Raw genomic sequence first — 12,121 nt, 5'->3', positions numbered from 1 at the left:
AAGGCCCCTCGGCAGAGGCAACACACCACTTTGGCCCACGCTTCCCACAGACGGCACCTCCGGGCTGACCCACCCGGGGGAAATCGGCAGTCGCCTTTTCCTGTCCTCCCTCTTATCTTTCACTTTCCTATCTCTTTTCTTGGCACTGTCCTGTCTCCTCCTCCTTTCTTGTTTTTTCTTTTTTTCCTGGCGGCGAGGGTTAACCTTGTGTGGAGTAGCTACCGTGAGTTACCCATATTCGGTTATAGTAGAGGTGTACAGCTGGCGTCGGCAGGGCTTGTTGCAAGTTTCCTGTCCCGCCCCCTTGTTGGGCTCCGTGGTGGGTGGCTGGCACAACTACCGAAAAAGCAAACCCTTTCATGGACTCTCTATCTTCAACACATGATCGCCCTCCAAACAAAAGAGGGCGGACCGATGTAACAGGCCAGTTCGTGCAAAAACTAAAAGAAACCTTTCCGAAATACCACATTGTTCATAGTGAACAGTCAGAAAGCCCAGCTAGAAAAATCTCTCCATTTATGGTATCAAAATGTCTCACAGGAAGCCTAGGCCCCGGTTACAAGGTAACCAAACTAACAAATGGTGACCTCTTGCTTGAAGTCAGGACCAAACATCAGTTCTCTAATCTGAAAAATATTGTGGCAATTGGGGACATACCCATCTCCATCACACCCCACCGATCTCTCAATACTGTCCGAGGTGTTATATCAGAAAGTGACTTTTTGTCCCTGACTGAGGAGGAAATGGCAGAAGGACTGGCTGACCAAAATGTCATAGGTGTCTACAGAATCAAGATCCGAAAGGATGACAAGGAAATCCCCACCAAACATCTTGTTTTGACTTTCAACAGCAGCACGCTCCCAGAATCAATTGAAGTGGGATACATAAAAGTAAATGTCAGGCCATATATACCAAATCCAAGAAGATGTTTCAAATGTCAGAGGTATGGTCATGGATCACAGAGCTGCCGCAGCCGTACCACATGTGCCAAATGTGCATCAAACGAACATAATTCAGACAACTGCGCTGCAGCACCGCACTGTGCAAACTGTGACGGGGAGCACCCCGCTTACTCAAGAGCTTGTCCAACTTGGAAAGATGAAAAGCAAATCATTACCATCAAAACAACTGAGAACATAACTTACAAAGAAGCACGAACCAAATACTTCCAGACAAAACGCACAGCATTCCAGTTCACGGCAAAGCCAAATCTCGCCGAAGTGGTGCGACGGGGCGAGGCACCACACCGGCCTTCAACACCTGCCCAGGCCACACAAAGTGAGCTTGAGGTAGGGCCTTCTGCGCCCCTGGTGGAAGTGGTTAGTACCACTCCACCCCAAAAACAGGCCACCCGTTCCTCAGGGGCGGTGGCCCACAAGACCTCTGCCCTTGAGGCGGGGTCTAAAAACAATGAACACGCGCCTCCGGCACAACTGTCCGCCTCCTCTGAAGAGGTGACGGACACATCCAGCCAAGATGGCCATGTGCCTTCGTCGTCACACAGACGGCGAAGCTCCTTGGAACGATCCAAGAAAGACAAGGCCCGCATCACGGGCCCTGAAAAATAATAACTCTACTTCTAAACTCACAAAAGAATAAGATGGTGTTCCTAGTGCAATGGAACTGCAGGGGACTTTTAACCAACATAAACGACATAAAAGATATCCTAACCACACTCTCACCTGTTGCGCTTTGCTTGCAAGAAACAAATCTAGGTCCCAAGCACACAAAAATACTAAAGAAATATCAAGTCTTCCGCCGAGACCGACAACAAGACAGCAGACTTTCCGGTGGAGTGGCCATTATAGTGCAAAATGGTATTGCAGCCCGAAAACACCAATTAAACACCAGATTAGAAGCTGTGGCAGCCACATTACTTACATATAAAACCATTACTGTGTGTTGCGTGTATATTCAACCTCACCTAAAAATAACTCTCCATGATTTAGAACATCTTTTTAGCCAGCTTCCAGAGCCATACGTGGTAGTAGGCGATTTTAATGGGCACTCACCCCTGTGGGGAAGTGAGAAAACTGATGCGCGAGGCCAAGTTATAGAGAACCTTATTCTTTGCAGTAACACATGTTTGTTAAACTCCGGAAAACCTACTTTCTGTTCTCCAAACACAGGAAAGATGAGCGTTTTAGATTTCTCCTTTTGCTCGCCCTCTATTTTTAACGATTTTAAATAGAATGTTTTAAATAATCCATATGGGAGTGATCACCTACCTGCACTAATCAGTTTATCATCTTCATCTTCAACATCTGTCATACCGACCAAAACACGACGTTGGAAACTCCATTTAGCAGACTGGGATTTTTTTAGAACAGAAGCAGACTTGGAAACAATTTTTTCAGAGGAGCATAGCGTAGATAAAATTAATAAACTCATCACAGATTGCATTATAAATGCCGCGCGCCTTGCCATTCCACAAACCTCAGCAATGGTACAACAAAACAGCAAAATCTGGTGGACACGGGAATGTAGGGAGGCAAAAAACAACAAAATAAAGCCTGGGGTAAGTTTCGAAGATACCCAACATATGAATATTTTACAGCTTATAAAAAAGCTAAAGCTAAAGCTCGTTATATTCGTCGCAACGCCGAAAAACAATCATGGCAGAAATTCGTGACATCTATAAACAGCTCAACACCATCTAAAAGAATGTGGGAACAAGTCCACAAACTAAATGGCAGCTTCTCCTCATATACAATTCCGATTCTCACAGCACCTGGTATGCAAACGAGCATCGAAGAGAAGGCAAATATATTAGGGGAACATTTTCATAAGGTTTCAAATTCTAGACACTACATAGAAACATTCCTAAAATATAAGAGCACAGCTGAAAAACAAAAGCTTCCAACAAGTGGCAGCACGAGCAAACCATACAATAGTTTAATTACACTGCAAGAATTAAAGTCCTAGCTAGAGGTAAACAAACTGCACCAGGTCCTGATCAAATTCATTACGAGATGCTTGCTCATCTATCCGAAGCCTCTGTAGAGGCACTTCTGAAATTTTTTAACAAAATTTGGGTTCTAGGGAAATTGCCGGAAGCTTGGAAAAGGGCCATTATTGTACCATTCTTAAAACCAGGAAAACTGCCAACTTCTCCTAACAGTTATAGACCTATTGCTCTCACCAGTTGTCTAGCGAAATCTTTTGAAACTATTTTAAATACTAGATTAACCTTTGTTTTAGAATCTCATGAACTTATTGATATTCATCAGTGCGGTTTTAAGAAAGGGTGCTCAACAACTGACCACATAGTACGCCTTGAAAACACTGTCCGAGAGGCTTTTATACATAAACAGCATTGCCTCGCAGTTTTCTTCGATCTAGAGAAAGCCTATGATACAACTTGGAGGTACGGGATCCTACGGGATTTAGCAGATCTAGGCATCCAAGGCCGAATGCTAAATGTTTTAAATAACTTTCTCTCACACCGTTTTTTCCAAGTCCGTCTCGGCGCCACCCTGTCTAGAAGCTTTGTTCAGGAAAACGGGGTGCCACAAGGGTGCATTCTAAGCACAACCCTGTCCGTTGTAAAAATGAATTCCATTTGCAGAGAAATCCCAAATTCAGTTATGTTTTCGCTCTATGTAGATGGCCTTCAGATAGCCTGCACATCCTCAAACATACAAACATGTGAGAGGCAAATACAAATAACAATTAATAAACTAGCGAAATGGGCCGACAAAAATGAATTCCATTTTTCTCCTCAAAAGACGGTGGTAGTTATGTTTTCGCTCAAGCGAGGCATTCAGAACAGCCCTGTCCTCCACTCAAATAAAAAAGAATTACCGGTGAAAACTGAACACATATTTCTAGGCATTACGTTCGACAGAAAACTTACGTTTCTACCACACATAAATATACTGAAAAAGAAAGCTTCTAAATCTCTTAACATACTGAAAGTTCTTTCGCGGAAACGTTGGGGATCCGACAGGGCATGTCTTCTACATATATACCGCTCTGTTATACGCTCACGCTTTGACTATGGGAGCATAGTATATGGTTCAGCTAGACCTTCATACCTTAAAAAATTAGACCCGGTACATAACTTAGGCATTCGCCTTGCGTGCGGAGCGTACAGAACATCCCCAATAAATAGTCTTTATGTGGAAACGAACGAGCCTTCCCTGAAAGACAGACGAAATGCACTCACATGCGCTTACGTTCTCAAAATAAGGACACGAAAAAAACACATCTGTTACCCGGTTGTCACAACTTGCCCCTCCCGAACAATATTCACAAATAAGCCTCAGACAACAAGACCATTGATTATGCGATTTGAAGACATTTGCCGTGAACTCCATATTCTGGACACCTTGCCTGATGTGGCTCAAGAAAATAGGCCCCTGGCCCCATGGTACAACTTTCCAACAGTCTGTGACCTCACTCTTGCACAGTTCAAAAAGAGCGAAACTCCTACAGAACATATTTTGCAAGAATATCGCGTACTAAAAGAAATACAGAAAATGCACAGAGTTTTACACGGATGGATCAAAAACTGCCTCCTATGTTGGCTGCGCTGTAGTGAATCGGAACTCCGAAAAAATTATTCGACTTCCTCAATGTGCATCAGTATTTGCAGCCGAGTGTTATGCTGCCCTGGTAGCTGTAGTAAAAATTGTGTACGATGGCACTGAGAACAGCGTTATCTATACGCCTCGTGCGCTGGTATGAGGGCGCTACCACTCCCGAACATCGAGCGCCATCTACCGCGCAGCCTTTCGCATTCCGTCTGTTCCGCCTCCAGCACGCATTTCGAGAATGGCAGCGCAAAGCGGCAGTCGCGTGCTGTTTTGCGGCTTCAGGCCGATAGAAAACGTGGATGCGTTTTTCAAAGGTGCCAGTGTGCAACTTGGCAAATATTTGTATACTTCTCAGCACGTTTACGGTGTTCGCGAAGAAATTTCCAGCGCCGTGAGGCCGTCAGATGTAATCGGAAAATGCGTGGCCGAAATGAAGAGCGTCGACTACGACGTGCGGCTAGAGGTAAGCACTTTGTTTTAGTTAACAAGTGCAGACGTGTCTGATCTCTTATTGTGGTTCCTTAGGTTTCGGGAGGTGATCAGAAGATTGTGAGAGCCACCTGCACCTGCAAGGCGGGGCGTGACGGCTGGTGCAAGCACGCTGCTGCGTTGGCTGTTTATATTAACAGCCACCACCATACGTCGTGCACGGACCTGCCATGTGCGTGGAATAGGCAATCATCTCGGCCGAATCTCGACACGAAGAAGTTGATTAAGGATCTATTTTCACGTAAGAGCAATACTGATGTGTATGATCCTTGCCAGGTCAATAATTTAGCGCGTTTTCAAAAATGTTTACCTAGGACGCCCACTGCCAGCGCCGGTACTGCAACCACTCGACCCGGCCGTCGTTCACGCGCAATTCCCGGGCCTCAATTCGCGATTCACGCATGTCCTTGATCACGAACCCCGTGCTTTACAAGGTCGAGGAACACCACCCTCAGCTGCGGTTGAGGAGACAGCAGAAGCAGAGTCAAACGCTCAGCTGATAAATGCTATTCTAAATAACAAGCGACAGCGATTCACCGCGTTTAGGGTGCTGTCCATATCACCCCTAAAGCTGGAAAGGTGCAACATGCTAAGAGCAGTGTCCACAAACGAAAAAGCCTTTTATGAGAGGTTTGTGCAAAAAAATCTCGATGAAATCATCGAGATTGCCTTGATAACCCAGTGCCAAGTTGCTGTACAGAGGTTTGTTATTACTTTACACTTAATGTGCGACATCGGGTTGCATGCACAGGCCTGTACTAATACTATGCATGCTTTATAACAGGTGGCATCTAGAACGACAGCTCCGAATAACCAGCTCCGAAGCTCACAGAATAAAAACAAGGCAGAGCGAGTTTGAAGCCCTGGCAAACAGCCTTGTAAGGAGGAGAATTTTCTCAACTGCTGCTACTTCATATGGTAAGGAACAGCGTGCAAGATATTTTAGCACCTCACATGGCATACTATTTGTGCTAGTGTAGCTTTAGTAGTACAGACGAAGAAAGATGCTGTGACTGCATGAAATGCGTGCTCCCTGGCTTTCTGAATGAATTTGAAAATTATAGTCATTAACTTTTGCATTCACCTTCAAAAGAAGCAGCCCAAAGTTCAGCCAGAAATAGTGTCATGGCATTGTTTCTGTGTTACAGTATCGGCATGCACTTCAATATAAGGACTTCTGTCAATTTTTGCTCCCCACAGGCAAACAGATGGAACCCCTGGCACGTGCAGAGCTATCAGCATTACTACAAACTACCATCCATGAGGTGCTTTGAACATTGTGCTAGATTTATTACCAGTTGCATCCACATTTCCACCTTTGAAATAATCACATCTTTATTTCTGGCAGGTGGGACTTATCATCCACCCGCATGATAGCCTCCGCAGGCTATCATCCGCAGGCGCATGATAGCCTGCGCCAAAAAACCCCAATACAATACAATACAATTTTACTTTTTATCCGAGGCACTTTTTTTTCCTCCGGGCGACCAGTGCGGCGTGTGCCGCGTCCCAGTACGCCCAGTCTAGCGTCATACTGGGCCCATAATCAGGTATGGCACTGGGGCGCTGGGACCCAGCGGCTCTGGTTTTTGCAATAGGGGTATCAAGAGGTAGAGAAATTAGGCACCCCATGTCAAAAGAATGATGCAGACTGCAAAAACAGCAGTGTCGGCGGGCATGGTATGAGCGATTATAACCAACCTGCACTAATTTAGTCGCAAAAAGCATAATTAGTTCTGTGTGGATAAACACTTGTAGTCATACATGTCTACTGCACTAGCCTTGCGGACATCAAACCCTTATCATGGCTGCTGTCCATAAATATTAGGCTGACTCGAGAACACTGATAGCCGTCATTTCTATTCCACATTTCAGGGTTAGTCGAAAGCAAAAGCCATCAAACGACAAATTAGATGAAGTGCGAAAATAAGCAACCAGTCATTACTTTTATGTCCCTTGTGCTTTCACTATTGCTAAGTATAACAATATATGAGCACAGTGAAAAATAAAAAATGAAGAATCTAATGCAAAGCACCTGTCCAAAGCTACAAAAATTATCAAAACTTAATAAGGGAAAAGTAGACCATAGCTACTCTGTGAGGGTAGTATTCGCTAGATGCGGAACACAGCAAGAATTTGTACGAAACAGCTTTAGCACCTGTCTTCTACAGAATTTGCAGTAAATAGACAATCTGTTTATTCTACAGTTAATGATACTGCACGCTTATAAGCATGAGCATGAGCAACGATTTATGGATCCATTACTTCGTGATACCACTAAACGGTTTCCTTTGGCTGCTGCATGTCTCCCAATTCCCTTTCAAGAGCACTCGGCTTCATTTGTAAGGTTTATTTCACTGCAGTACACCTATGAGTTTTTCGGAATGCCATCATATGTTTACCACTAAAAAAGTTAACTTCATATTTCAGGAGCGAAGCAGGCATGCCAGAAAGCAGTACCAGCAGAGATAGTGCAGAAATGGGCACTGATGCATGTGTGGAACCCAATATGGGTCTCGATTGTCTAGGATTCTTCAACAACGAACCCTTGCCAGACGTTTCCTTTGAAACACAGGGGAGTGCAGTGAAGACGCCACAGTCTCGGGCCTTGGCGGGAAGGAGGGTGGTCTACCAAGATACTTTGTTGGGCGAGTTGGTACTTATTCATTATTAATATAAACAGCGCGAGCACGAAAACAAGGGACAAGAAACAAGAAAGCCACAGTACATGCGGAGGGTGGTGTCACTGACACACTTCATCGCTGCCATACGGCACCTTGACACTCATAATTGTCCTCAGTCAAAACAGGGAGGCTTTCTCTTTCAAAAAGAGGGAAAAGCAGGACTGGGCTGAGCTGACCTTTCAGTGCAGTAGCTGTGATGAGGTCAGAAAGGTCACTACAGACCCTGTTCCAGAACCAACGCCCCTTGGAGACAACCTGCAGCTTGGTGTCAATGATGCTGTTGTTTGGGCATTTATGAGCATAGGGTGTGGCCGTTCTGACATGGAGGAGGTGAAGTCAGTTATGCAAGTTCCAGGCATGAGCAAAGGAGCATTTATGCGGAGGAAGGACTGCATTGAAGAGGTAGGACGATGGCTATTCTTATAAAATGCTTTTCTTGTTTTTCAAACTATTGTTTACAAATGTGCTCGGCATGTCTGCATTATTTCTAAGCTGCGACGTTTGAGGATTGGCTACGTCAAATGAACAAACTTCTTGGATATCTGCATTTAGGAAGCATATTTTTGCGTGTTTTACTACCTACCCATCCATTATGTTAACGATATAAATATATTTTCAAATAATAATATAAAAATTCTGTTTAATTACTACTAGTGAATTTGAAAACAGGCTCGACACCCCAGCTAACCAGGCATGGGGGGGGGAGGAGCGGAAAACGTGCTTCTGGGCTTGTATATCATGCTAGCAACAGCTGCTCATTTTTCTGCACTGCATGCTGCCATACGTACACGTGTCCACAGTTATCACATACAGCAAGCATGAAATGGAATCTTAGCACATATTTGGACTGCTAACATTGCTTTCCTCAGTGTTGTAGCTCGTGATACCACAATGTATAAAAGAGAAAGCGGTGAGGAAAGCATTTATAGGAAGTCAGACATGGGCTCTTACTCATATACAAACGTGCTTGTGTTCCTCTTTGGCAATACGTGTTATAGTCACAACGTAAAACCTGTGCTGAGGCATGGGAAAGCAGTCGTATGTTGTATAGAATGCCACAACCTTTCAAACAGCAGAATCTGTAAAGATACTTCTGCAAATTCCTTTTTGCAGAGTTAACTGAAACTGCTGTTCAGTCACGAATGATGTATTTGAGAGGCATGTTTGTGCATTGAAACAGTGAAAGTGACAATGATCAAGTAGGTTAGTAAACATGAAGCACTGACCCTAGATAGTGGCATCACAGAAGCAGGCAATAGACAGAAGCCTGAAGCTTAGGTCATAAACAATGAACAGGGAATGAATGCTCTTTGAGGAAGTCCACCACATGCAAGCTGCTGGTGTGGAAGCACAGGGCTTGCATTTGGTCATGTCAGTTGGAGAAGTGTACCACTCGCTTTCTGTCAAGGCCTGTCTTTTCGTACTTGTCATTTGCACTTCGAAAGCATGAATCACCTACTAGCGTGCACTGTACCAATGTTTGTGCACTATGCCTTGTGTGTGGTCATTTCTTTACTCATGTGATACACCGGTTCCGTTTCTACCTTTGGAAGAATGTGCTCATGGATCACATGCTCAACGCTGGCCAGGTGGAGCGAATCCTGGCTGCTGAAGCAGGTGAGTTCTGTGAGGATCAGACCCCCCCATGCATCACCGTGGTAGTTGATGGCGGCTGGTCACACACAAGTCATGGCCACAGATGTTCAGCAAATTCTGGGGTTGCAGTAGTCATTGGAGAACGCACGCAGAAGCTGCTTTACCTGGCTGTGAGAAACAAACTGTATAGTACCTGTGAGTACTACACAAGGGAACAGAAGGAGGTCAAACAGCATGCTTGCAGCAAAAATTGGACTGCAAGCTCAGGTGCTATGAAGGCTGATATCATTGTGGTAGGGTTCAAAATGAGCAGAGAGATGCTTGGCCTGGAATACTGTACCTTCATAGGAGATGGTGATTCATCTGTCTACAACCAAATCAGTACCAAGGTAGACTACGGTCGTTTCATAAAGAGTGAGGTGGCAATCATTCAGTGAAATGTTATACAACTCGGCTCTACGGTGTTGTGAAAGAGTGCAAAGGAAGTGCCAGCATTCTAAGTGGGCCTAAGATAAAGCGCATCAAGAATGGTGCTCGCAGGGCAATCAGCCACTATGCCCGCTCCCTGAGCGAGTTTCAGGGTTCTGAAGAGGGCAGGCAAAAGCTGATAAAGCAGAGCACACGAGATCTGAGAGCTGATATTTTGAATGGGCCAAGTCATGCGTTTGGCCTAGACGCAAAGACCCCACAGCCTGTGATTCTTTGATTCACTATGGGCCTAACTGTGAGCAGCCAGATATGCTGCCTGAGCAGTTCTCTGAAAAGACAGCAGATCTGCTTCAGAGCTTGCAGGTTTATCACAAACAGCGTGAGCAAATAGAAGAGGCAACACGGGGTCAGGCGGACAATCCAGCCTTGCATGCTGAGAGGTGGCATTGCCTTACAGCATCTTACTTCCATGCTGTTTGTAAGAGGAAGGACTCTACGCCATGTGATGTACTTGTCAAGGGCCTCGTGCACAGAAAGTGCTTCACAACTGCAGCTCTGGAGCATGGCAGACACCATGAGAAAGAAGTATTAAGCTTGTACAAAACAGACGCAAACTGAAGTATAGACATGTGGTCTTTTTGTAGACCTTGAGCATGGTTTTCTGGCTGCTTCACCAGATGGTCTGGTTGGTGATGATGGCATGGTCATCTCACAGATGACGATTTCTGGAAGAAATAAATGGAGCAACTTCTGATTCGATTTTGCAGAGACTGCATTCTTCCAGAAATCATTGACCCGCGAGCAACTCGCTCAATGTAAATCCACCGACCAGAATGGAATAGACTTGCCATTGAACAAACGCCACTCAAAAACGCCACTTCTAAAAGGAAGAAGGCAATGTCTGCACAAGAGTGAGCCTTGCATATTCGAAGCAGAAAAGGTGCCAATGGCCGAAACAATCGAGACACTTTCTGTTTCAAAAGAGAGCTGGTTCAACCAGCCAGAACTGTGTAATCACTGTGACGACTGTCATAATGCACCTCTTATTTCATGATACACACTGCATGGCATTGAGTAATTGGTTCAGCCAGCAAGAACTGTGTAACAACTACAATGACTGCCAAAATGCTTCTCCTCATGACATGCCTTTATGACAATGAGTAGTTGGTTCAACCAGAGAGCACTGTGTAACCACTACAATGACTGTCAAATGCTCCTCCTCATGACATGCCAAGCATGACAATGAGTAGTTGGTTCTACGAGTACGAACTGTGTAACCACTACAATGACTGTCAAAATGCATTACTCTAGGTGCGCCCATGCATAAGATTGACTAGTTGGTTCAACCAGCGAGAACTGTGTAACCACTACAATGACTGCCAAAATGCTTCTCATGACATTCCCTCTGTGACAATGAGTAGTTGGTTCAACCAGAGTACTGTGTAACCGCTATAATGGCTGTCAAATTCTCCTCATAACATGCCCAGCATGACAATAAGTAGTTGGTTCAACCAGTGAGAACTGTGTAATCACTACAATGACTGTCAAAATGCTCCTCCTCTAGGCGTACCCATGCGTAAAATTAAATAGTTGGTTCAACTCGAGGCGGGGCCATGCGTAACATTGCGTAGTTGGTTCAACCAGTGAGAACTGTGTAACCACTGCAATGACTGCCAAAATGCTCCTCCTCGGGCGTACCCATGTGTAACATTGAGTAGTTGGTTCAACCAGTGAGAACTGTGTCACCACTACAATGTCACAAGTCCCCTTGTGACAGGCATCGCATGGTATTTAGTAGTTAGTTCAACTAGTGAGAACTGTATAACCACTACAGTGTCTGTCAAAATCATCCTCCTTCTCGTGACAGGCCCTGCATGAGAATGGTAGTTGATTCAACCATTGAAAACTGTGTAACCACTGCAATAGCTCATAATGGGTTGTCTTGTGTGAGGAGTGCAGGATTGAACAATTATGTATTGGAAGTTATGATCTGTGTTGATATCTCTTTTATTTTCATCAGCCAGGTTCCATCAACTGGAGGACAGTGGCCAATCGTGATCTCAATGCCTGTTGCAGTTTTGCTGCAAGCCTAATCTCTGATATTTCTAGTATTTTACTCCACGTCACTGCTTGCTGCCTTGGCCCATGCCTGCATTCCCTTGAGATTTATTGTCACTCTTACAAACCATTTGTGTGGCCAGCACAGACCATCGAACCTAGCCCAGTTCTCTTCCTCTCCTGATAGGGTATATTTATAATTTTTGTTAACTTTCATGTTACAGTCTCATGGGTGAGTATGGGCTAGGCACAGCCTTACACATGATATGTTAATTTTTGCTGTAACCTTATTACTTAGTTTTAAAGAAAGCTACAGTACACCGCTTA

At 44.7% G+C, this 12,121-nt stretch overlaps 1 protein-coding gene and 1 pseudogene across 1 annotated transcript; both read left to right on the top strand.

Moving 5' to 3' along the window:
• Positions 1-303: 303 nt before the first annotated feature.
• On the top strand, positions 304-1,568 carry LOC146177363 (uncharacterized). The gene has a single exon (XM_084581534.1). It carries the CDS (start codon positions 360-362, stop codon positions 1,566-1,568), a length of 1,209 nt encoding a protein of 402 aa, XP_084437660.1. The 5' UTR covers positions 304-359.
• Positions 1,569-4,968: 3,400 nt separating this feature from the next.
• LOC146177362 (uncharacterized) lies at positions 4,969-10,013 on the top strand (annotated as a pseudogene).
• Positions 10,014-12,121: the final 2,108 nt, after the last annotated feature.

Source organism: Amblyomma maculatum, chromosome 10, assembly GCF_055883805.1.
Source record: "Amblyomma maculatum isolate TAMU_Amacu chromosome 10, ASM5588380v1, whole genome shotgun sequence".
Taxonomy (NCBI): Eukaryota; Metazoa; Arthropoda; class Arachnida; order Ixodida; family Ixodidae; genus Amblyomma; species Amblyomma maculatum.
This window is presented reverse-complemented; position numbering and strand designations above follow the sequence as displayed.